This window comes from Microchirus variegatus (genome assembly GCF_963457635.1).
Source record: "Microchirus variegatus genome assembly, chromosome: 15".
Taxonomy (NCBI): Eukaryota; Metazoa; Chordata; class Actinopteri; order Pleuronectiformes; family Soleidae; genus Microchirus; species Microchirus variegatus.
This window is the reverse complement of record NC_139816.1, coordinates 7,381,037-7,409,000: the sequence shown is the minus strand read 5'-3', so window position 1 is coordinate 7,409,000 and position 27,964 is coordinate 7,381,037. Positions and strand designations below refer to the sequence as shown.

The 27,964-nt window shown below is 42.1% G+C and overlaps 1 protein-coding gene across 1 annotated transcript; it reads right to left on the bottom strand.

Moving 5' to 3' along the window:
• Positions 1-641: 641 nt before the first annotated feature.
• Positions 642-26,936, bottom strand: zbtb47b (zinc finger and BTB domain containing 47b). Its single transcript, XM_083901434.1, has 6 exons — positions 26,799-26,936; positions 6,515-7,843; positions 5,136-5,283; positions 3,783-3,898; positions 2,486-2,630; positions 642-1,230 (listed from the first exon to the last, which is right to left on the bottom strand). Exons 1-6 carry the CDS (start codon positions 26,799-26,801, stop codon positions 818-820), a joined length of 2,154 nt encoding a protein of 717 aa, XP_083757560.1. The 5' UTR covers positions 26,802-26,936; the 3' UTR covers positions 642-817.
• Positions 26,937-27,964: the final 1,028 nt, after the last annotated feature.

The following is a 27,964-nucleotide window of genomic DNA, read 5'->3' as shown; positions in this document are numbered from 1 at the left end:
TTAATGTAAGCAACAACAAAAAGAATTTAAAAAAGAAAGTCTCTCCTGATTTAGGGAAGCTCGTATTTAGCTGAATATAGATCTGGATTTCCTCACTCACTCACACACACACACACACACACACACACACATAAGTGTCCCCACGTCAACGTGCCACGAAATTACACACAATCACAATTATATAAAAAAAAGAAAAATGAAGACGACTAGGATTACACTTTTAAATATCACTAGAGTTAAATGTAAGGTGCAGGGTCGATTATAAACGCTGTGTAACATGACCTAACTATAGCAGGTTGAGCTAACAGGATTTGGTTATTGGCGACGCCGTAATACACGTAATACAATGCTCAAAAAGACAAATCAGCATTTGGTTATTGCAGGGTTAGGGAAACCAGAACCACGCGCTACATCTTGGCAGAGAAAAAGGGGGGGGAAATAAACCTCTTTTTTTGTTTTTGTTTTAGTGTTAATCTCAGTGAACATGGATGGAGGAAACTCTTTTTTTTCTTCCACTTCGGTAAAAGATGCTACAATCGACGCATTTTGTGCAACGCTCGGGAGAGACGACGACGAAGACGGTGGTGGTGGTGGTGGAAAAACGAGAAACAAAGGTTTTGAGATTCACAAGGTGATGATGTGAAGAGTCCGACCGGACACTGAGGTTTTCTATTGTATTCAAAAGAGTAAAAAATAACACTTTATTATCGTGGTAGGTGTATATATGCTATTTTTTATGGCGCCTCTCTGCAGGCTTCACTCCCCTCTGGGTCACTGAGGTCCTCTTTAAAAAGTCGTTCAAAGCTAGAAAGACGTGTTAGTTGTTGGAGCTCATCCTACCAGCAGAGAACAGCGGCGGCGGCGGGGGTAAGTGAGGCGTGGGAGGCAGCGCGCCCATCGGAGGATGCAGCTGGGCGACGACGGGGGGCGTGGTCACCGACGTGGCAGGAAGCACAGTCTGACCGGAAGAGTCCAGGGCAGCAGCAGCAGCAGCAGGCGACTGGTCGAGCCCGAGGTGGGGGGCGTCGCTGCCGTCACCCGTCACCATGGGGTTACTGACGCGGAAGCATTTCTCCCTGTGGGCCTTGAGCATGTTGGAGAAGCGGAAGCGCTGGCCGCACACCTCGCACGGATACGGCTTCTCTCCGGTGTGCGTGCGGCGGTGGCGCTTCATGTTCGGCCGGCTGGTGAAGCTTTTGCCGCAGATCTCACAGATGTACGGCTTCTCTCCTGCAGGAGGTGGAACACGGACAAAAAAATGGTAACACACAGTGAAATGTGCTTTGAGTCGCTCTGGGACATATATACATACACTTATGTATATATGTATATCCATATACTTATATATATATATATGTATTTATATATACATACATATATATATATACACACGTATATATATACATATATACACACATGTATATATATATATATATACATATACACACACATATATGTATACATATATACACACACATATACTGTATATATATATACACATGAGATAGAGATAAAGTGAGCAGGAGTGCATCAATAGTGCACAACACGCATGACACCCTGCCATGACGACTGACCGGAAATAGACGTGCATGACGTCCAGGCACTGTTTACCAGTTAGCTCCGTTAGCTACAACGAAAAGAGCAGTGCTACAAATAACCAGCGTACCTGTGTACTGCGAATGTGTGCCTCTGTTTTTTAAAGTTTAACGTTACTTTAGAGACTCATTTGAACAATCGGGAGTCACGTAAACATGACGTCACGCGCGTCTTTGCCCGGTCAGTCATCATGGAAATGCGTTGGCGCAGTTACGTTTGACAAAACTAATGTATACATATACATATATAATAAATACACATGTATACATATACATACATACACACACACACACACACATATATATACTGTATATATACAAACATACACATATATATACGTTATATACACATATATATATATATATATATATGTATATACATACATACACACACACACACTAACCCTAACCCTATATATATATATATATATATATATATATATATATATAAAATAAATAATAATAATAAATCTGAAAAAGACACTTTAATGTCTCCATTTGTCATTCTGTCTTGGGGCTAAAAAATAACCATCTTATCAGTCAGTCAGTTGTTGGCTATAGCATGAGCAGCTAGCATCTCTGCCTTGTGTTTTGTGGTTAAATCGTTGAGTTTTTGAAAGAATTTAGGTCAAAGTCAGACTCTCATATCTCTTATTGACAGTTTCTTAATCCAAACCCAAGTTCGTTTGCTCAGAAAAGTCCAGTTTTTTGGGGAAGTGTGAAGCGAAACTCTGGTCCACCTAAAAACGTAGGTCTCGGTTAGCTAGCAGACTGCAACGCAGGGAATTGTGGGTAAACACAACCACAAAACATTGTCAAAGCACCTTTTTCCCCTCTATATACAAGTAAACTTGCGTTGGCCACACTCAGTGCAGGAGAAGCTCACTCACCAGTGTGCGTCTTCATGTGTTCGTCAAAGTACTGCTTCATGTTGAAGTCCTTCCCGCACCACTGGCACATGAACTGCTTGTGTCCGATGTGGATGCTCATGTGCGAGCGCAGCTGGTACTTGTACTGGAAACGCTCGCTGCAGTTCTGAAAACACACAGTCGCACAGTGGACAGCGGTCTTACTGAATATAGTCTCTCTGGGGACAAATCAAAACACGAGTCGTCGGTGCTAGCGCGTGTTTCTGTGACACTTCGGCGATAAAAATGAAGGCCACAGCTACGTCGTTTCAGGGCCTTGCTGTGAAAATCAAACTGTTACACATGTTGAGTTATGTCCTGCTAATAAAAATGCCCAAAAGGTTCGATGTACACCGATTTTCTCAACAACTGCTCATGGTTTTTTTTGGGATAAGCAGCTGTTAAGACTTTAGGCCTTTATTTATTTTCAACCGCACTTAAAGGTGCCATATGTAAGAATGTGGCCAAAAACGGTTACTACATTCAAATTCAAAATACCGAGGTCTTTTAGGTTTCGTTTTCTGACGTGACTGGCAACCCGTGGTTGCTCGGCAGCTGAGACTCTACTGACTGCAATGATTGGCGCCACATGCCAAAACATGATTTCAAAACATAAACATGATTTGCAGTCTGCAAAATATTTTTTTTAATGCAAATATTTTGTCTGTACTGTTGTTGTTGGTGAGTTCAGTTTGTTATATGAACATTATTCCTGAGTCTCTGTGACATATTAGGAGGATTTTATGGCCAGTTGCTTTAGATTTATTACATAATGCACCTTTAAAATGGGGCCTGTTTATTATTTTATTTTTTAAGTGTAATTAAAATTATTACAAATGGGATTTCTTTCTGTTTTTTTTTCCTTTGGTGGCCCTCAGTCCAATGTTGGGTTCCTAAATTGGCCCTCAGGTATCAAAACTTTAAAATGACCGGAGGTGTGAATGATTGTTTATGTGGAGGATAAAGCAGTAGAAGATGTATGTATGTATGTGAAATCACATCAAAATGCCAAAAATGTTCCTTTTCCTTTGAGGGTTTGTAAATTGAGCCCAATTCCTTTATCGGTGTCATTTTTTTCAATGATAAGAAAAGTGTTTATTCTTACTCGGAATTATATGAAAACATGCAAACGACTAATAATAGTAATAATTTAACCTGTTTTTAAGCTGCTGGACATACAGTATAGAGTATATGTTCAGGGACAAAAGTCGTCATGTGGCTTCAGTGGAGAGAGAGGCAGCGTATTTGTATTTATTGAAGAAAACTGAAGAGCTCAAACCTCACACTTGAAGGGTTTCTCTCCCGAGTGCTGCAGAGAGTGAACCTTCAGGGACATGCTGCGCTTGAACGACTTCCCACACGTCTCGCAGGTGAACGGCATGTCCTTTGTATGGGCTGCACACACACACACACACACACACACACACACACACACACACACACACACACACACACACACACACACACACACACACACACACACACACACACACACACACACACACACACACACACACACACACACACACACACACACACACACACACACACACACACAGAGACAACAGATTAATGGTATTTCATATACCAGAGCCATTGGAAGTCACAATAGGACCAAGGACAAATAAGAAATGTGCTTTTCCTGGAATAGCAACAGTGAAATCCTTTGTCATTGACTCATTGTAATGATCAGTAATATGGATGCGTCTCCTCGAGTAAATAAGCCATTTCCTCTCAAGACTCCACATTGATCTCTGGAGTCGCTCCTTTAATAGGAATAATAAACAGGGCACAGTGGCAGCGCTGCAGTGTTTCATACCTGCCTTTCTTTAGCTGGACAAACATGGACAACTATTGAGGTAACCCCGCACGTGGGAAATAAGATGCTTACCCACCCAAAAAAAACGTGGAAGAGGAAAGCAACACCCAAAACTACAGAAGAGCATTAGGGCCACACAGGGGATAAAAAAAACCTTAGAATTCTGATTTTATTCTCAGAATTCTGAATTTTAAAGTCAGAAATTCTGGGTTTAAAGTCAGAATTCTGAGAATAAAGTAAAGATTCTGAGCATACATTCAGAATTCTAAGTTTTAAAGTCAGAATTCTGAGATTTAAAGTCAGAATTCGGAGTTTTAAAGTCAGAATTACTAGAATAAAGTCAGAATTCTGAGTTTAACAGTCAGAATTCTGAGAATAAAGTTAGAATTCTGAGTTTCAAGTTAGTTTAAAGTCAGAATTCTGAAGATTTTAAAATTCTGAGTTCTAATGTCAGGATTCTGAGATTTAAAGTCAGAATTCTGACTTTTGAGTTTGAGTTTTAAAGTCAGAATTCTGAGATCTAAAGCTAAAGTAAAAATTCTGAGCATAAAGTCAGATTTATGAGTTTAACAGTCAGAATTCTTAGAATAAAGTCAGAATTCTGAGCATAAATTTAGATTTCTGAGTTTTAAAGTCAAAATTCTGTGAATAAAGTCAGAACTTTTCCCTTTGTGACCCTAATCCTCTTCCATACAAAACAAATGCTGCACCATAATCAGTGGGATTTTAGAAGAAGGACACCTGGAGTACGACACAGGAACAAAGATGAACCAATCACGATCTCCGTTCTCTCTCTGCCTGCGACTCACTCACCGACCATGTGCTTCCGGACGTGGGCCATGGTGTAGAACTTCTTCTCGCAGATCTCACAGGAGAACTTCTTCTCTGCGTAGCCGTGGACGATCTTGTTGTGCTCGTGCAACGACCACAGCTTCTTGAAGGCTTTGCCACAGGTTACACACTGAAAAAACAGGAGGGAATGTGTTTTTTTTAGTCTTTACAGTCCAGGTGTGTGACACTGTGAGATGTCTACATATACACAAGACCACACCAAAACAAGACGAAAGCTCCCTGATATACAGTATATATGATTACTTTTCACATATAATTCAACCTTATTTCTTTTCGGTACATTGTGTTTTCGCTTTCCGATAGAACTTTATTTTGAAAAATGGGAAATAGGAAAACACATCAGGGTATGATGTCGGAGTTATTGATTAATAATGCTCAAACTAATTCTGCTTAATGTACCTTTAAATCCTGTGGGGAAACAGTCACTGTTGGGTTGTTTGGGATTGAAAAAAATAAATACATTTTAGTGACCTAAATTAGGACATTACAGACTTTTTTTTAGGTCCAGTAGTCCTCATGGGTCCTCATGGGGACCAAAGTCTGGTCCTAATGAGGCAGAACCAACTGCAATTTCTGAGACTCTGGATTAAGTGAGCGATTGTGGTTAGATTAAGGTTAGGGGTTTGCCATTAAATGGTTATGGTTAAAGTTAGGGATAATATTTAACTCAGGTGGTCCAATGCAGCTAAGCAGACCTAGTGTGTGTGTGTGTACAGGTATTACAAATGTTGTGGGGACCTAAATCTGTTTACACAGTCACATTATGGGGACTTGACAAAAAGCAAGTCCCCATAATTTAAATTACAACATTTTAAGGTGAAGACATGTTTTAAGGTTAGGGTTGAAGTTAGGGTTAGGGTTAGGGTTGGGGTTGGGGTTGGGATTAGGGTTGGGATCAGGATTAGGATTAGGATTAGGATTAGGATTAGGATTAGGGTTAGGATTAGGATTAGGGTTGGGGTTGGGGTTAGGCCAGTAGTAATTATGATGAAAGTTCAGGTAAGTCTCCAGGAAATGAATGTTAGTCAATGAAATGTCCTCTGAAGTCATGGAAACTGTGTGTGTGTGTATACACAGGTTTTACTAATGTTGTGGGGACCTAAATGCGTTTACACAGTCACATTATGGGGACTTGACAAAAAGCAAGTGTGTATTTGCAAGTTGTAGTTAGGGTTGGGGTTAGGGTTTTGGTTTAGGCCAGTAGTAATTATGATCATGGTTAGGATAAGTCTCCAGGAAATAAATGTAAGCCAATGCAATATCTCCTGAAGTCATGGAAACCTCACGTGTGTGTGTGTGTGTGTGTGTGTGTGTGTGTGTGTGTGTGTGTTGACTCGTACCTGGATGCTCTTCTCACAGTCCGTCTGCTGGTGCAGCAGCAGCTCGCTCTCCAGCAGGAAGCGTTTCCCACAGTTGTTGCAGACCTGCATGCGGTTGTGAGTGACGTTCATGTGCTTCTCCAGGTACCAGCAGTTGTTGAAGACGCGCGGGCACTTCTTGCACTGGAAACGCTGCTTCTCCTCCAGCCTCACCTTCTGGCCCGCGCACTCCCCGTCCCCCGCGCGCCTCTTCCCCCCGCGCGGCCGCTGGTTGGCGAGCGTGGCCTCGGCCAGCGTCTGCCGCATGGAGGCCACTGTTCCCGCCATGGTTAAGGCTCTGGTGCCTCGCCGGGGCCGATCCATCATGGCCGCTTGCTGCAAGCCTGGAATGTTTAAGGTGTTCTCCTCCTCTTCCTCGTCCTCCTCGTCGTCGTCCTCCTCTTCGCTGCTCTGCCTCTGCAGGTCGCCGTGGTCGGCTTCGACCGCGTCGTCGTCGTCGTTCTCCGCCTCGTTCTCCTCGTCGTCCTCGGACTCTCCGTCGTTGTCGTGGCAGCAGCCGAACATGGCGGCTGACTCTGAGGACTTGCCCTCTGACCCCTTCGACACGTTGAGGGTCTGGTTGTTGAGATTAACCTCGACGATGATTTGATCTCTGTTGAAGGACGAGTGGCAGTCGGTGGTCTTTGAGTCCTCGCCGTTGCCTTCTACCTTGCACACAGCACCTGTCGCCTCGTCTTTCTGGTAGTACAGCTTCTTCCCCGCCTCCTCCACGCGGACAGAAAACGGGCTGCTGCCCTCCCTCTTGAACACCCTGCTCAGCTCCGACTCCTGCTTGATCTCCCGGTACAACGACCTGGCAGGAATAGCGACAGCCGTCGTCGTCAAGTCATCGCCGTCCTGGTCGGCCATCTCCGCGCAGGTGGTTCTCAGCGAGCGGCTGCCGATGAGGTCGCGGCAGGACGCGGCGATGTCGCCCATCTGCAGCAGCGTGGCGGCGTTGAGCACGTCGCGCACGGTGCGGCTGCTCACCAGCAGCTTGGAGGTGTAGATGAAGTTGAGGATCTGCTGCAGGCCCTGCGAGGTCAGGGCGTCCAGCGACAGGTCCACGCGCCGCAGCTGTTTGCTCTGGGCGAACAGGGAGTGGAAGAAGGGGCTGTAGGCGGCCAGCACGCCCTTGTGGGCCGGGAAGGTGCTGCGCTGACGCACCAGGACGATGTCGACGTCGCACAGGTCGGGCTGGAAGAGGCGCTGCTCGTTCAGCCTGTCCATCAAACAGGTGAAGTGCAGAGCCACATCCTCCACCAGAGAGAACTCAGCAGAGGGGAAGTCTGTGGTCTTCTCCACTATGAGCTGCGAGAGGAAAAAAAAGGGAAAATCGTTGACATCTGAGATTCAGCAGTTCTCAGTAAACTTTATTAGTACATAGAGCTGAAACAATGAGTCAAGTAATCGATTATTAAATGAATCGTCAAGTATTTTGATAATCGATGATTGATATCTAAGGGGAGTGTGTTCCAAAGTTTCGGGGCGTAAGTAACTAAAACACATTTCTTTTACACACACTACCGTTCAAAAGTTTGGGGTCACTTAGAAATGTCCTTATTTTTGAAGGAAAAGCACTTTTTTTTCAATGAATATAACATTAAATGAATCAGAAATACACTCTATACCAGGGGTCACCAACGTGGTGCCCGCGGGCACCTGGTAGCCCGCAGGCAGCCAATACGGTGCCCGCGGGCTCACTTCACTTCACCTCACTTGCATGTATCCGTATGATCGCTCAGTAAAATATCTTTGATATTGTTTATAAAAACTGATAATCGTTAGGAGTAAGCACGGGAATGAATGTGTATGCAGTTGAATGCATAATATTAATCATTTAAATGGTAAACAAACAAAAAAATATTATATGGTAGCCCTCCATATTATTTTTTACCCTTAAGGTAGCTCTCATCTCAAAAAGGTTGGTGACCCCTGCTCTATACATTGTTAATGTGGTAAACGACTATTCTAGCTGCAAATTTTTAATGGAATATGTACATAGGTGTATAGTGGCCCATTTCCAGTGTTCTAATGGTACATTATGTTTGCTAATGGCGTTAGAAGGCTATTGGATGATTAGAAAACCCTTGAAAACCCTTGTGCAATGATTGCTGCTTCTTTACTTGGAATAAAAATCATTATTTCTACTCTTGTCAATGTCTTGACTATATTTTCTATTCATTTTGCAACTCTTTTGATGAATAAAAGTCTGACTTTTAATGGAAAACACCAAAAATAATTGTATAGGTGAGCCCAAACTTTTGAACAGTAGTGTATGACCAGGCTTTTAAGGTAAAACCACATCAATGCAACAAAAATAATCATTACACTAAAACCTCATCTTCTCTCTTTGGGGCGGAATCGATATGATGATGATGATGATGATGATGATGATGATCTTCCCCAAAGGAAACTCAAGGAGAAACAGCGTTTGAAGGTGTGCAGTGTCAAGCCTCATTAATTATTTTATGCTTATTTTTAGTGCCTCATTTGTGTTTTTGTGAGTTTTCTCGACAATCTGCTGAATTTTAACTAAGGCTCAAAATGACTGCAGAGCAATAAACTAATACTGTACATTTTTAAATATTTACACATTTTATTCCAAGATATTCAATCCTATACTCTGTATATTATATTCTATTATTATTATTATTAATAATAACTTTGTGCTTTACTGTGAGTTTTGTGCTGCAACGCTCAGCGCTGAGTGCAAGGTTCTAAACTTCCCAAGGTGGGTTTATTTTAGCACAGGAAGGGCAGGGTTTCGATCCAGACGGGATGTGAGCAGGGACAGGGGCAGCAAACACACACACACACACACACACACACACACACACACACACACACAAACGCATGCGCACGCACGCATGTGCACACACACACACACACACACACACACACACACACACACACAGTGTCTGCTCTCTGGTGTGAGCATTGATATTCACTGCCATCTCCCTCCCATTAGCCGACTCTCTCAGCAGCACAAACCCCGCGCTCGCTACACCGTCCCCGAAGAAAAGCAAATTATGCACAAGACAAAACACGTCCAGAGAAATAATTAAGCAAAAAAAAATAAAACAAATAAAAATAACTGACAACTCCAAACAATTAATGAAATGTATCAGTTTAGGTTAATGAACGACGTCGCGTCCTTACAACTCCTGTTTTTATTACAAGGTAATTATTTCATAATTTATTTATATAAGCACGGTGTGGATTACCAAATATCCTTGATTACCCTTTAAATTATAATAATAAAAAGATCTGATATTTCTTTGTTCACACGGGGGAAAAAGAAAAATGAGCATTTGGGCCTAACCTTGAAGAATCCCGGGCCCTGTTTGGAGAAAGAATTCAATTATGGAGTGTTAGATTTATTCATAGTTTTGAGCGGCTAAATTGGACTGTGAACTGGAGATGAGCGGAGATCGTGTTATCTGTCTCGGTGCCAGGCTGTAGACATCGCCCAAGGGCAAAAACGCTGCAGCCTTAATCAGATCAAGTGTAAGTTGCAGACTGGAAGTTGTGCTGCTTCGGTGATAACAATCTGCTTCTTTTTCTTCTTCTTCTTCTGGGATTCAAATAGTGTATTCTCTACACACTTTACCACAATTACAACATAGTGTAAAGGTTTAATGACAAACCCTCTTGAAAAGGTGATCATTTCCTTCATATTGCTGTAATATCTCTCAGTCTTGGCCGCCTTTAACCCTTAGAACACAGAATGTATAGGCTTTTTGGTCTATTTTTATATTCATTAAAACAGAGGCTATAATAATGTGTCTTATATCCTTTTTCAGCACAACCCATCTTATGAAGTGATAATTTTTTTCCATTTCCACCAACTATATAGACACAGCTGAGCAAAAATCACAAACAAATCAAATAAAAATCAAATTGAATGTGGAATGTTTGCAAATACGTCACATTTCAAGGTTCCCTTTGCTCATTTTTTGGGAAAAAAAGAAACTAAAGAAACTGCGACTTCTGCACAAGTATCACTCCTCCTTATTGATATGAAATGAATCATAAGTTTGACTCAACAACACAGAACAAGACTAAAAGCATGCATTTTTTTAAAGGCTGAAGACATCACCCACACTCTTAGAAATAAGGGTTCCAAAAGGGTCCTTCTACAAGGGCTGAGGTTCTACCTGGAACCATTTGCTTCTGAAAAACCTTTTTCCCGAAGAAAGGGTTTTTCAAGGGTTCTTCGTAACACTAATGGTTCCAGTAAGAACCATTTTGATCCAGAGAACCCTTTAAAACCCATTTCCCGAATAAAGAGATTTAAAAGGGTTTTAAAACCTCCAAAAGGGTTCCAGGTCCAGAACCTCTTTATTAAGGTTCCACCTGAAAAAGGGTTCTCCAATGAGGACAAGCCGAAGAACCTTATGTGGTTCTACTTAGCACTTTTATTTCTAAGAGTGTAGTTACAATTTATTTATTTCAAAAACACGGAAAACGTCGGGCGTCTGCTTTTGCAGGCTTGCGCACAAACCTGGCAACCGAGCGACACCGACACCACTACGTGAAATTCCATTGGACCGACAGGAAAGTGAGACAGGAAGTCAGTTGGCTGCTATTTTAATCTAACGGAAATCATCGTCATCTTCTATTATTCGTACAACTTGACTTGTAACTTCTCGCAGGAATTACTTTTCTAGAGACTTGTTGCAGCTTTGGTCGTGGAAGTATTAGTTTTCTGTTATATCTGTTTTGTTTATGGGGGGTTGTTGTGATTCAGTACAGTACAGTAGGTCATCTTCTTAACTGGAAGGTCGGAGGTTTGATACATGACTCCGCGACTCTGCATGCCGACGTGTGCCTGGCACGACACTTGACCCCGAGCTGCCTCTGGTGGTTTGCCGTCGGCATTTATAAATGGGTACGATACTGTATAAGAACAGTGGACACACTGGATACAGACGTGCTGTGTGGTTATGTGAGTGTTCATGTCATGGTTGTCACACAAAAACACATTGATGAACTTTTAATTTTAACCCTTGGTGAACAGACCTGTGCAGCAGGTGCGTCTTTGGTAAATTGCCCTGGGGATAATATACAATAACTCCTTATATGGACATCCTGGGGATGTTTGTTTATACACTCTTAGAATTAAAAGTGCTCAGTAGAACCATATAAGGTTCTTCTGCTTGTCCTCATAGGAGAACCCTCTTTGGCTCCAGGTAGAACCTTTTTATAAAGGTTCCACCAAGAACCCTTTTAAAACCCTTTATTCAGGAAAGGGGTTTTAAAGGGTTCTCTGGATCAAAATGGTTCTTACTGGAACCATTAGTGTCACCAAGAACCCTTGAAAACCAGCGTTAGATTATAATAGCAGCCAACTGACTTCCTGTCTCACTTTCCTGTCGGTCGAATGGAATTTCGTGTAGTGGTGTCGGTGTCGCTCGGTTGCCAGGTTTGTGCGCAAGCCTGCAAAAGCAGACGCCAGAAGTTTTCCGTGTTTTTGAAAAAACTAATTGTAACTACATCCTTAGAAATATAAATAGAACCACATAAGGTTCTTCGGCTTGTCCTCATAGGAGAACCCTTTTTCAGGTGGAACCTTTATAAAAAGGTTCTGGACCTGGAACCCTTTTGGAGGTATTAATATTTTAGGTTAGATATTTACAATTATTTTTTAGCCTGTGTCGACTTCCGACTTCCAAAACTCAGTAGCCAATCAGCAGGCATCTTCTTAAGCCCCGCCCACGGTCAGAATCGCATACAAAAAAAAACACGACGCAAAGAACAAGTGCATTTTCAAAACAATAACATACAATATTTTTGAATGATTAGCATTCACACAAATGTGATTCCACACTTCTACGTCCGTGTAGACACAGTGTACGATAAAGATAAAGACGTCTTGTCACATTTCATCACATACAGTATGAAATCAAAGTGATTGAGAGCTCACTCATGGATCTAAACACAAAGATCAAACACCTTCAATCACGGCCCGTCATCCCCTCCTCCTCCTCCTCCTCCTCCTCTTCCTCCTCTTCCTCCTCTGGCAAATGTCAGGAGCTTGTTTGCCGTCATTAGAGAGAGCGCCACCTTTAACCAGCCTCAAAGTCAGATGTCTCCAGATACATTATTCATCTTTGACCTGATCTGAGACAAACACGCAGCGGGAGGATTAATGATGCGCCCGACGAGAGGTGTCACTTAAACGGGCTTCAATCAGAGCTCCGTTACACCCTTTTCCAAACACATCATTTCATCAGCTGCCAAACACAAGAATGGGGACGGGATCCTCTTGCACTGAGACTGAGACTGAGACGCCCCCCCCCCTCCCCTCCCACAGGGAGGGAACGCTTCACAAAACAGCCGCCAAGGTTGCTTTAATCCTGTCATAATGTTGTTGTTTTTTTCCAGGGAAATAGTTTTTAATGCACTTTAAGTGATTTGGAAAAGAGAAGCCTAATTAATCACAGAGAGAACGAGGTGCTTTCAGTCTCTCTGATGTTCAAATGTGACTTTCTTCAAACACAAAACAAGCGTTAAGACACATAGAGCCTCACACGACAGTGTTTTTATTCAAAACATTAGCAAACCATAATGACTTTTATGTGGATTTTGTAATCAGATATCAAACATTTGGAAGGACGGTCCAGGCTTTAATGGCAGCCAAGATTAAACGGGTAACATTATGAGAATAAAGTCTTAACATTATGAGAATAAAGTCGTAATATTATGAGAATAAAGTCGTAATCTTTCAAGAATTAAGTCGTTACCTTTCGAGAATAAAGTTGTAATCTTTCGAGAATAAAGTCGTAACATTATGAGAATAAAGTCGTAATCTTTGAAGAATAAAGTCGTAATCTAGTTAAAGGTTTAAAGAACCACATTGGGACTCAAGGAAACTCTTTCATCAAGACTCAAAGTGTCAAAGTCTCAAAGTACTTGTGCAATAATCCCGTTTAGATGGAGCTGTGATGAACGACGCACAGGTTTACTACTTGGCGCGACGAGAAAGAACAACATCAATCATCAGGAGAGAGAAAAAAAGTTTCGCTTTATTGCCGTTTCTTCACTGAGGGTCAGACTCCGGGGGAGCAAGTCAACGTGTCAATCAAAGCCGGTCGTTAAAAAGAGAAGAGGAGGCGAGCGCTGAATCCTCAACCAGCTCGGCCATGTTAGGGCCGCTGGTATGCACTTGGCAGAAGCCCCGACGCCTGGACTGGAGCCAGACTGAGGCCGAGTCTGAGAAAAAGAAATCTCTCTCTTTCTAGTTTGACTTTTCCCTGGTGAGAATGCCCTTTTCTCTCACACACCTTATGCACTTCCACGATTCAAAGTGTGGATTTACTACCGTTCTGTGTAAAGTCTGCGTCGCCGCGCAGCTCGGCTACGGACGCGGCCGTGACCTCTGCTGAGCTGCCATTTTAAAACATTCTTCTTCTTCTTCTTCTTCTTCTCGGTGTTCACCGTGAGGGCGGCGGACTCTTATCTGGAAGACGGAGGCCTCCTACGAGGGCAGCACATGGAAATATTTGATCCTCTTTCGTACTGAAATTAGCGAGTAAAGGCGGGATCTTTGGGTCGAGGTGAAGCCGCGAAAATAGACGATTGACATCCTTCACATTGTCAGTGGTTGTTAACTTGTTTTGTGTTACCCATGCACCACGTGAGCTGAGATTGACACGATAACCCCGAGCGACCCTCATGTGGAGGATAAAGTGGTAGAAGACAGATGATGGATGGATGGATGGATGGATTGATACTGGAAAGAAGAGAAATATAGCTTTGGTAGCCCTCTGGAGAGCGGGGGCCGTACCTTTTTCTAAAAAAGGGTTCTTTGTTCCCCGCTGTTCGCCAAAAGGGTCCCATGTTCCCTGTCACATACAAAGTGGGGAACATAGGACCTTTTTTGGGAAAAACAGGGAACATAGGACCCGAGGAACATCGGTACGACCCCGAAGAGTCCTCCGCCAAGGCAAGTCAGTGCCTACAAAATAGCGATAAAAATAGTACTAGCGTCCCTTGTATCACTTGTTCCTGGTCCCATTGCGGACATTTCCTGAAAATTTCGTCCAAATCCGTTGGTGACTTTTCGAGTTATGTTGCTAACAGACAAAAAAACAAACTCGAGGAAAACATATACCGGGGGCAGAAGAACTCACTCACTGAACATTTTTTTGACAATTCTACAGCCGTAAAAATCTAACTAAATCCAGGCAGCCTCCTTATCCTGAGGGTTCATTTGTATGGTAGGATTGTGCGTTTCCGCCCAGGTCTCGTGTTCCCACTCATGTCAATCAAAAGTGAAGCCAACGAAAAGGTCATTTGACCCGAGAGTGAGCGCTGATTATACATTTTAACCAGTGGGAGTGCAGCGTTAGACAGAGGCCTGATTAAAACTCTAGACTTTCTTGCTGACCGGTGAGCAGACCGAGGCATTAGCGAGGAGCCAAAGTCAAAGCACAGCAGCGAGTCATGGACGCGTCGATAGAGCGAAGGAGGAGGAGGAGGAGGAGGAGGAGGAGGAGAGGGTCGGTTTGTGTTTTAGCAGGAATGGCGTCTCTCTAACGTCTGCTTCACAGACTGAACTCAGTGTCCTCGCACATCTTTACCTTTTATAGCTGTGAAAAAAGACGGTTACAGATCTCCTAAATTAATTCCGAGGCTTTCGTTTGGAATCGTTCGCGGCGACGTGCGCGCACTGCGGAGGCCGTTCGCGTCCTGTAAAGTGGTTCACGCCGAGAGGTTAAAACACTGCTGCAGCGATCACATCACAGGGCCAACAGACTACTTTGGTGTCCCCAGTGGTTCCTGTTTTGGTCGCTGTCATAAAGATGCAGCAGCAGCGAGATGCTGCAAGGACAAAGGTAGGTTAACCTCACCACAGAGCTGCTGTTGTGTTGTGTCATCAAGCATCAGGACATGGGAAAACACAACAGAAGAGGGTTCAGGGTGCACACTAATGCAGTTTCTCCACTAAAAACCTATAGTTAATGCCAATGGTGTTGTTTTCTACAACTATTACACCGTGCAATCACTTCTTACGTCATTATTAATAGATAAATATCAATAAATGCATATCATATCTGAATGAGCGTTTGCAAGAAAAGGGCAGGAAAAGTTCCAGACGTTCTCCTGCTCTTGTCTGACCAAGACAATCTCCATGAACTCTGGGAAATAGAGCATTTCCTAAGTGAAAGGACATTTTAGTAAACACTCTCCTCCTCACTGACGTCCAATCATTCTGAGTACAAAGTATCTGAGATGCCAAAGATCATAACAATAATCAACAATACATTACATTTGCTGAGCCAGACCCACTAATAAAGTCGATGTACTCGTGATTCTTGTGCAGAAGTCGCAAGTTTTGTTCCTAAAAACAAGCGAAATGGACTTTGAAATGTGATTTCACAAATTAAATTCGATTTAAATATCGTTGGTGAAAATGGGATAAAAAAAAAAGAATATTAAAAGTCCAATCATACGTCTTTCTTCAAAAAGTACCAAAAAAATGTGTTGAATTTGTGAAATTTGGAAATAAATGACAGCTCAAAGTTTTAACGTTTTAACGCATTTTTTAAAGCCTGAATATGTGACCTATAAAAAAAAACACCCCCAGGATGTCCATATAAGGAGTTATTGTGAATTATTCCAATGGCAATTGGAATATGGGTGTGTGAGCACCAAGGGTTAATTCAGACAACAGGGTTATATTGTACGGTGACCCTGAGGTGCAAAACACAAACGCAAATCACAAAACACAAACGCAAAACAAAAAACATTAACTCATAACGGAAGAAGTATGTCTTGTGTGTTGTGATTTGCGTTTGTGTTTTTTGTTTTGCGTTTGTGTGTTGTGATTTGCGTTTGTGTGTTGTGATTTGCGTTTCTGATTTGCGTTTGTGTGTTGTGATTTGCGTTTGTTTGTTGTGATTTGTGTTCATGTTTTTTGTTTTGCGTTTGTGTTTTGCACCTCAGGGCCACCGTAGTATTGAGCCCCTGCATCATCTACGCCACTTTAGTTTCTACTTTTCAACTTCCTTCCTCTATCTCGTGAGCTCCTGCTCTGCTTCTATTGTCGTCCAGTTTTCGGATGAAATTTGCTAATTTTCCATCAACCTACATAAAGAGACTGAACTCAGCCTCCTGCTCAGTGGCTCAGCGGAGGCTCGACGTCATCGCGACACCAGGAGCAGGACGAGGGAGCACAAGTGTCAGACCTCATCTCACTCACTGGTATGAAGACGACACACACACACACACACACACACACACACAATTCCCTTAGTCATCGTCAGTGCAGATGACAGCGGCAACAGTAACGTCAGAGAGCTTCTTTGAAACGGCGGGGAGACGAATTATCTCGCGCATAAACGCAAACGCAAACAGAAAAAAAAGGGGGGGGGGGGGGGACAAGGGCATGTCATGTCATTCCTCGTGGCGTCTAATCAGACCACCATTAAAAAGTCATCAAGGTAATGACTGACGATACGTCCTCTGTGTGTGTGCTCTCGACAGAACGTTCACTGCTGCTGACGCCAAACAACAGACAAGAGGAGCACGGCCGGGCTGGGACTGTACAGCCTAGAAGTGCAGCTAAATGCTTAAAATATCCCCCTACTTGGACCGTTTATGACCAGTGATAGATACAAACCAAACTACTACAAACCTAATTTTTAATTTCACAGCCATAAAGAGACTTAACAGAGAGAGAAAGAGGTGGAAAAAACAACAACCGCGTAGACACAAAATGACCTGAACTCAGCGACACAAAGATGCAAAAAATGCACACCACCAATTTTCTGCACCATCAATCAACCGAGGAAAAATGACAAGGCAATCACAAAACACAAGCGTGACATAACAACAGCATTTTGTCATTGTTTTGTCTTTGGTCTCAGGCCAATATTGATCCTTTGTGATGGATTTAACCCTTTCACACCCAGCGGAATCGCAGACAAGCGCACTTCAATTTAACGGAATAACTCGACGGGTTTGTGCTATCGGAGAAAAACGGCAACGGTTCATGAAAGTTGAGAAGTTGCACGTCAAAGCCAACGTGTGGTTATTACGGTAATTTCACGGAAGTTGACGAATCAGCGTCTTTGTCGCTAGAAAGGGAAAAAGTTGGAAAAATGCCTGTACATTTTTTATTTTTTTAAAGTAAACTTATTTTTCTTGATTTTAAAGGGTTCATTTAGTTTTTTTTAAATCTAGCCTTCATTTTAAAGTTAAAACTGGTTGCTAACTGATTTTACCGTTTTATTTGAATCTTTCGCCTTATTTCAAAGTTAGACTTTTCCTTTTCATTCCACCCTGCGCTGTTTTATTGTTGCATTTGCTTTTTGAATGTTATTTCCCTTTCATTGTGAAGCACTTTGACCTGTGATCCTTGTTTGAAAGGTGCCATACAAATAAATAAAAGTATTTTAACACGCAGTAAAATTGTAAATTACTGCCAGATATTGAAAGTTATCCTGAAAAATGGGCAAAATCACTGAGTTACAGGACATCTTATAGTCCTTTTAAGGTTAAAATAAGCAAAATAGAGACTCTATTTCCCATCGCATTATTGTCTTGCATTGAGTATCCCAATATTTTGCAACATATCGTCCGTCGGGTATGACATGCAGACGTATCGCCAGATTCTTGCCACACGGCCCTAATTCAGCGTCTTGGGAGGAGATGGAGGAAGGTGGATTTTGGCCTGTGTCTGCAGTCTGCAGAGTCTCCCTCTGCTCCTCGCTCTAAATCCAATCAGTGCAGAGACCCAGCGCTGACCTTGAAGGCTGGAGCAGCACATACAGTAGCACATGCACGTCCACCCACGTCACTGCGACCCTGAACTGAACACCTATGCATGCATTCTTTGTAATTGTGTGTGTGTGTGTGTGTGTGTGTGTGTGTGTGTGTGTGTGTGTGTGTGTGTGTGTGTGTGTGTGTGTGTGTGTGTGTGTGTGTGTGTGTGTGTGTGACGTTAGTGCAGACGCAAAAGAATGAAAAGGGAGGATTTAATTGTGACCCAAGTGACAAGGGCTCATTTTTAACAAGGCCTGCAGTGATCATTAAAGCGCTATGATAAAAAATGCTAATAAAAAAATAAATAAAAATTCAATGACTAAAGGGGAGTCACAGTGACGGACGGCTGAGGTCACAGCACAGTGGAGTGCAGCACTCCAAACTGTTTACTGCATAATCATAATAATGATAATGATAATAATAATGGTATTAAGGCGGTATTAATACTTACACCTTCTCATATTAAGGGCTAAGGGATTATATAATCTACTTAACAAGTGGTGCGTGTGACACAGATTGGGGGTAAATCAGCCGTTCATAAATCAGACAATGATACTGTGGAAGACAATCCACAAACACTAAAAAGAAGCCTTAAAAGGTCCTGAAATATACGTATCAAATATTTTATATCAAATTTTTGAAATGTTAACCCTTTAAAGGCCAGTTTGTTTAAAAAGGACAAAAAAAACCAATTTCCTTAAAATACATTTCAAGGAGAATTTATATAATTATATAATAATTATTCTTAGGCCCTGGTATGGGTTAATGATTTTGATGCATTGTTTTTTTTTTTTTGCAGTGCCAGATTTAAAACAAACAAACAAAAAAAAACTTACAAATTTGTTCCTAGCGGCAGAAAATGTCACCTTCCCAAAAACTGCAGTAAAAATATGACATATTACTATTTTTTCCACTTTAAATGAGTCAATCTTTTAAAGCTACTTCAGCCTGAAACATACGTGTCAATTTCTGGAACCAATCGCTTTAATTGTGGCCTTGATGAACATTTGTCAATGCAATGCATGAAAAAATTAGTTAAATGAACTCAATACGACTCAGCTAAGCGACATAAATTACACTTATATCATTTAAATCACTTTTAATAGAGCCAGCTCTTAAATCTGGACACTTCTATGTAGTTTTTACCATTTTACTACTTTATTATGTCACTATTACACTGTTTTATACTTCTATTGTTATTGTTTATTGCACTTTTGGTCAAACCTTGGTTAGAAATAAAGTTTATAGAGTTTATAGATACAACAACATGTGTAAATAATAATAAAATCAATCTGGTTATTGAGTCTTGTTCTTTTCCACCACTTATAACCATTGACTGCAGGCCGCTCATTAATCAAGACAATATTATCAGTTATTAGCGCTGCTCTAATCCCACACATCCACTCTCCTTGTACCTGATGCAGCAGGTTGAACGTGCGCTCACGGCCTCCGCCAGCTCTCGCCATTACATTTAAATACATTTCCATCTATATGTTAATGCATCTACAGGTGACAAGCCAATCTGCGGCCGATACGCGTTTACCCGGGCGTGAAATTGGGACGCACAAACAAAAATAAGGGACGAGGAACACAAACGCGAAGCAGCATCTTCGCCCACGTACAGTGCCGTTTTCACAGTTTGCTTCAAACCGAAGAAGACGGGAGCAGGAATGTGTGTGTGTGTGTGTGTGTGTGTGTGTGTGTGTGTGTGTGTGTGTGTGTGTGTGTGTGTGCTGGAAACTCAGAAAAAAAACGACTGGAAGAAGACATCGAGTTACCCAGCTGCCAGGGGCGCAGCTTGTGAACAGGCAAGGCAGGCAACTGCTTGGGGCCCCGAGCTGATAGGGGGCCCCCCGACACTTGGAGCCTGCAGGGCTGTTTTTACTGAAATGTGCAGTGAGCAGCCGCCTCCACGTCCCCCTTAATCAACAATGGACGATTTGCAATGACATCTCAGTAGGAAACCTAAAGGGGCCCCACCTCACTTTAACCTGTGTGAAGTTATCGTTCTGCAAGTTGGAAAATGAAGAGGATTATTTACAGTGTAATGCATATCTTTTTTACTCCGTTTATATGTTTTTGTTCAGTTATTTACAGTATTTTATTGTTCTTTATATTTATATTGTTTTATAATGTGGGTTCTTTACAGTGTAATGTATTTTTTACTAAGTTTATATAGTTTTTTAAAAGCTATTTACAGTATTTTATTGTGCTTTACATTTATATTTCCACATACTTTTTAATTCCAAGGTTGAACTCGTAGATTTTTCGTTGGTGTCAGATTATTTGTAACATAATGGTGATGAACACTGCTTGGAAGGAAGGGCCCCCTGGGAAGTTTTGCTTAGGGCCCCTACAGACTCTAGAATCGCCTCTGCCAGCTGCCTGGCGTTGAACCGACGACTGAGTCGCTGGGATAATCATCCGAGGAGCAGCCCGGCGGAGGCGCGGTGAGGTTAGAGTGTCCGCACTGAAGCCCTGCCAGGAAGTTTATGTCTGGGCCAATGAGTTGGGGGGAGGAGGAGGAGGAGGAGGAGGAGGAAGGGAAGCGCTGAGTCAGGAGGCCTGGCCAAGAGAGGGGCCCGCATTGCTGGCACTGCCTCTTCACACACATGTTACAACGCTTCACACACCAGCGCTCGGCCGGAGTCGTAAAAACAACGCGGTTACCGCGGTCCACGGCACGTAAAAACACGACACAGAAGGTACGTCAGGTGAACCTGAAGCGAGGTGTTACCCTGAAGACAAAAAGGACGATTGTGAGTCTGTGCAGCAGCAGCAGCAGGTGCAGACAAACCCGAGGGCTATTACACTGTGATATCTTCATTATGCCTTTTCATGGCATGACACGGCACAAAGAGAGAGGAGGCTAAACACAAGACTCCAGAGAGCTCCTTATCACAGGAATCTGTGTGTGTGTGTGTGTGTGTGTGTGTGTGTGTGTGTGTGTGTGTGTGTGTGTGTCGGCAGTTGATGTTTTTGATGAGAAGGTCAAGGAGGACGGAGATGAAAAGAGGCGGAGGAGTTAGCTAGCGCTCTCTCTCTTCAGTCGCAGCCAATCACAGAGAAGCGGTAGAGAAATGTCAAATATGTGGAGCTTTAAAGGAATAGTTTTTAGACTTTTTTTTTTATTTTATTTTTTTTAAAGGAATGTCTTTGACCATTTTCCAACACTGTCAACGTCTGTACAGGAAATATGAAGCTACAGACACTAGATGGTTAGCTTAGCTTAGCACAACACACTCTAAACGGGCGGGAAATAGATTAGATAGACAACGTCTGTAGATGAAAAGAGGGGGAGGAGATGAAAAGAGGCAGAGGAGGTAGCTAGCGCTATCTCTTCAGTCGCAGCCAATCACAGAGAAGCGGCAGAGAAATGTCAACTATGTAGAGCTTTTTTTTTTAAAGGAATGCGTTTGTCCATTTTCCAACACCGTCTATGTCTGTACAGGAAATATGAAGCCACGGACACTAGATGGTTAGCTTAGCTTAGCTTAGCACAACACACTCTAAACAGGCGGGAAATAGATAAGATAGACAACGTCTGTACAGGAAATATGAAACCACAGACACTAGCTGGTTAGCTTAGCTTAGCACAACACACGATAAAACAGGCGGGAAATAGCTACCCTGGATTTGTCAAACTGAAACAAACTTGGAGGTCAATTCTGATTAACTTCACTTCCTGGAGTCAGTCAGTACGTTTACATGGAAGTTTAATCAAGCTAAGGTCATAGTCTGACTAAGACAATCGGACAACTTTTTGATGAGAAGGTCAGGGAGGACGGAGATGAAAAGAGGCGGAGGAGGAGGAGGTAGCTAGCGCTATCTCTTTAGTCGCAGCCAATCACAGAGAAGTGTCAGAGAAATGTCAAATATGTGGAGCTTTAAAGGAATAGTTTTGAGGCATTTTTTAAAGGAATGTGTTTGTCTGCTTTCCAACATTGTCAACGTCTGTACAGGAAATATGAAACCACAGACACTAGCTGGTTAGCTTAGCTTAGCAAAACACAGTCTACACAGGCGGAAATAGCTAACCTGGAATTGTCAAACTGAAACAAACTTGGAGGCCAATTCTTATTCACTTCACTTCCTGGAGTCAGTCAGTACGTTTACATGTACAGTTTAATCAAGCTAAGGTCATAGTCTGACTAAGACAATGGGACAACTTGAGTCCGAGTATGCATGTGGAGGAGAAGATGGATTTATTGGCTGTGTACGTCTGACTCCGCCTCCATAGGTGGCACTATACCTACCAGTCATTGCAGTCAGTAGAGTCTCAGCTGCCGAGCAACCACGGGTTGCCAGTTACGTCAGAAAAAGAAACCTAAAAGACCTCGGTATTTTGAATTTGTTTGTAGTAACCGTTTTTGGCCAGATTCTTACATATGGCGCCTTTAAGTGTTACACACTGTACCTTTAAGTGTACATAAAGTACCTTATTTACCCACAATTTAGACAACGCAGCCACAGAGGTGTTGGTGTGAAGGTTTCCTTATCTTCAGCACTAAGCGAAGCCGAGTAGACGGACGCAAATATTACATGAATAAATCATTACAGGTTTGGTGGAGGAGGGAAAAATAGTTCTCTGACGGATTTGCGCCTGATTTCTTTAACATTCCTGCAACTCGAGACACACGTGAATCGTCAGGCCGTTCCAACATGAAAGCTAAACATTATTCTGCGTGTGTACATGACTTAATGCAACATAAATATTTGCGCTAACTATCAGATCAAGGATCTCGTCTTTCCCTTCTTGGCCGCTCGGAGGAAAAACAGCACGAAAACTCATCCCGGGTCTGTTTTTAAAGCTCCTCCTAAGTCTTTCTCTGTGGCCTATTTTCAACCAAAAGGACACTTTAGACGGGGCCCCTTTTATAAACTCTCTGAATATGCTCACATTCCTGACAAAGGAAGGCAAAGATGTAGTGAAACAGAAATCTATTTGGCCTCTTTGATAATCATAATAATAGACGTCGTTTTTTCCTCCACAGATGCCGGGCCGCTGGCACCGCTCACAGGAAACACAATAAAAACGAGGAGGATTTATTTAAAGTAAGTGAAAGTAATCAGACTTCCTTCAAACACAACAACAAAAGCAGGAGCTTACATAATCCCAGCGAGGGTGACCTTGCCCGTCCCGCGGCCTTGTCCTCACTTCTTAATCTCAGGAGCATAAACTAGCGGCACCTTACACCGACTGGGTCCGAGTTTCCAAAAGAAGAGACGACCCAAAAAACCACAGAAGACGAAGTCTGCTGGAGTTTGAATGGCTGCACTTTAGGTCACAAAGAACTGAAGACTTAAGAGTTTTTTCCTCACTTAACAACACAGAGACAGTGAAGGCTCAAAGTCAACGCTGGGCAGGAATGTTGTGAAAAGACACGTAAATACAGACGCGGATGATTATAAAAGAACAGAAAAGGCCCCAAACACTCACACAACGGCTTTTTTATGTGTTCATTTTGTGATTGTGGGTAATTTTTGCATGGATTTTTCACTCACTTTTAAGATTTTAATTGAATTTCCGTCAAAAAGCTCAATTTAAAACGATGGAAAAGGCAAAATCAGAGAGGTTGTTCTGTTATCGACTGTTTAACGCACTTTTTAATGAAGAGCTTTGTGAATAAATAATGTGAAAATCGACATTGGCGGTAAATTTTGTCCCAGTTTAACCCTTTAAGCCAAGCAAAAGCATTTATTTGATATGATAACAATAACGTGGAAATTAGACCCTACAGCATTACAGACACAGGCCTCTACCAAACGGTTGAGACGTCTGTTCATAATAAAACCTGGTTTTCATAATTCATAAAGTACAACATTCAGAACAAGTCACATTAATTTAGTGTTAGTGAGTTCATCTTGATGCATTTTTCAATGAGATATAGTGACTTAAAGTGTGGTCGACCAAATGGTTGAGTAGAACCTTAAAGGGTTAAATCAGTCCTACTCACTTTTGCATCTCTTTGTGACGACTTCAGTGTCACTTCAAGTCACTTTTGCACATATTTTGCACTTATTTTGTGGTAGTTTAAGCCTCGTTCTGGTCATTTTGCGTCTCCCTTTTATTGTGGTCATCTCACCTCAGTGTGTTTTTAATTTGACGGTCTTTGAAAACAGTCGCTTCCTGTACTTGTTCAGGCCAAATGGCAACCGGTCCAACTCCAATGTCATTGTCTAATTAAATGACACCAGAGCTGTCGATCACACACACACGTCAAGCCTCATTATCTATTTCCCTCTTTAACGGGAACATCATTCACATCATGTGTCGAGAACCTGATGTTTACCGACGATGTGAATCAAGTGGGAAGCAGGCAAACAGTCAACAGGACTGATCCCATTTTGACGTCAAAAGGCCGTTTCTTCGCAAACCTTTTTTTGAGTTTTTCTAGTTCGGAATTCGACGATTTAAGTTAAGTAATGAACTGAAGTTATTCTTCAGTATGGTCTTTGTGTTCATCGCTTTATTGTGTGTATACTTTGGGAGTTGTTTGACTGAATATTCATGGAAAAGAATATTGTTAGCTGAAATTGTGTACAGTAGATCTTTAGGCTTTTATTTTGAAGGTAAATTGTGCACATTTACCACAGTTGACAAAGGTTCCGCGTTGACAGTATAGCTTTGCTCTTAAATGTAGTATTACGGCACTTTTTGCAAGTAGTTTGAATGTGTACAATAATATTTGTCAGAATACGATCACACGAGGAAAAAAAGCTAATGTTCAACCATAATATATAATGCGAAATATATATATATATAATAAATAAAGCAGGATATAGAGACACAAACACAAATTAAGCTGTAAAATGTCTGCATCTGATTCAATATTCAAAGCGAGAAATTACTTTACGACTTCCAAATACGGTAAAATAAAGACATGGTTTTTAGATAGAAAACCCCTAACTCTAACCTAACTTAATTGACAGTTTTAACATTTTAACATTTTATCATCTATCTATCTATCTATCTATCTATCTATCTATCTATCTATCTATCTATCTATCTATCTATCTATCTTAGAAATAAAAGTGCTAAGTAGAACCATATAAGGTTCTTCGGCTTGTCCTCATAGCAGAACCCTTTTTGGCTGGAGCCCTTTTGGAGGATTCCACCAAGAACCCTTTTAAAACCCTTTATTCAGGAAAGGGGTTTTAAAGGGTTCTCTGGATCAAAATGGTTCTTACTGGAACCATCAGTGTTACCAAGAACCCTTTCTTGGGGAAAGGGTTTTTCAGAAGCAAATGGTTCCAGGTAGAACCTCAGCCCTTGTAGAAGGACCCTTTTGGAACCCTTATTTCTCAGAGTGTAGGCCGGACCAGTACAATAATCACATCATAACAGAACAGATAAACGACAAGAACTCCACATTTTTCAGTATTTCACACATTCATCCCAATGGGCCAGATTACACCCTCTCTCGGGCTGGTTCTGGCTCGCGGGCCGCACGTTTGACACCCGTAAACTTTGCTCTGTCCAGCTCGACGTGATGGTTCCAGGTAGAACCTCAGCCCTTGTAGAAGGACCCTTTCGGAACCCTTATTCCTAAGAGTGAAGTCTATCTATCGTTTTGGACGTCAAGCGATTGCGCAGATTACCATGTCGACCAAAAACAGAGCACAACTCTGTGATCGCAGGCGCTTTAAATTGCACAGTTTGGGACTTTGTTTATCTTTATCTCACTCACTCACAACATGGGAAGGAAAACACAGCAATAACCAAAACTCTGTCTCCCACCATCACCATCACCAGCAGCAGCAGAAACCACCCAGCGAGCACCGAGGCCCTGACCTCGCTGACCTGACCCAGATATTAACCCAAGCCTCCAGATGTGAACACGCGCTGGGGCTGGGATTACTCGACTTTACTCCACCACTGTCTGCACAGACGCTCCACACGCTGCTGCTGCTGCTGCTAATGAGGCATCCTGACATGACCCTGCACTGTCTGTGTGTGTGTCTGTGTGTGTGTGACAACTCTGACCTCATCTGTCTGAGACATTTGGACCCACAACAACAACAAAAAAGGACAATAATATGGATGTAATAATAGGATTGTGTCCAGGAAGTTGTGTTTAATGTGTGCATGAATGTGCTCTCATCATCATGTCCACACTCATGCACCAGTCACGACCTGAGGTGGCTGTTTTTTCCCTCTTTCTTGTGTGTGTGTGTGTGTGTGTGTGTGTAGGGGTGTGTGTGTGTGTGTCATGAAAGAATTTAACTCCTTCTCTGCATCACTGTGCCATCGCCGCTATATTTGCAACTTGTGCAATGTCGACAAGTTGCAAACTTGCCACAGCCAGCAGACACAGGACTAACACAACGACACACAAACACACACACACACACACACACACACAAATGTGTGGCAGCAAGTTTGCTCGGCCCAGATGTGGAGCTCACATTTTGCAAGAGATCAAGAAGACACACACACGCACACACACAGACACACACAGGGAAAATAAACACAAATGCAGTCGCCTACCATTTTGATCCAGCGTTCCGAGGCTCAAAGGAGTCCAAGAATAACTCCTTCCGCAGCAGTTTCCCCTCCGCCATGAAAATGACCGTTGATTTGTCACATTTCTCCAGTTTTTGCCTGATCCTCAAATCTCTTCTTCACCTCACTGCTGCTGCTGCTTATGCTGCTGCTTATGTTCCTCCTCCTCCTCCTGCTGCTGCTGCTGCTGTAGCATTCAGACACACAAAAATGCAGAGGCTGCTTTTGCAGGAGGATTTGGTGATTGGAGCTCAGGGATCATATGGGCTTCTTTTTTTTTTTGGAGTCGGACGTTTTTTAAAGGGACACGCTGCTCTTTAATGTGGAGTTGTGATGAAGAGGAGGAGGCAGACACAGATACAGACGCTCTTCTTCTTCTTCTTCTTCTTATGAGCCGATCCTGGCTCGTTTGTGGCGCCAGGATGAAGAGGAAGAGGAAGAGGAAGAGAAGGTCTGACGAGGACGGACGTGCGCAGCCATAATAAGGCGCAAACGCGGCTGCGCTTCACCTCAAACCGTCTGCGCTGCGCTCCTTCCTGCACACGGCGTGACGTCACACAGATGCGCAGGTCACAGAGTTCATGCGTGCCTCAAAGTCCTATTACTTCATATTACGCACGCGCGCACATACATTATATACATTATATATAGGTGCCATTCAGGAAATCAATATATTTATAATCAAAGTCTCAATATATACGATGTCTGAATATATAAAAATATATATAATCAAAGTCTCAATATATACAATGTCTGAATATATAAAAATATATATAATCAAAGTCTCAATATATACAATGTCTGAATATATAAAAATATATATAAAGAAAGTCTGAACACATCTAATGAAAATCTGAATCTATACATAATGGAAATCTGACTATATATGTAAAGAAAGTCTGAATATATATATAAATATACATTATGAAAGTCTGAATATATATAGTATGAATATATATAATGAAAATCTGAACATATATATATTATGTAAAGAAAGTCTGAATATATATACATTTATTTAATGAAAAGTCTGAATATATATAATAGAGTCTGAATATATATAGAGTATGAATATATAAAAATATATATAAATAAAGTATGAATACTGTATACATAAACATATATAATAAGTCTGGGTATATATAAATATA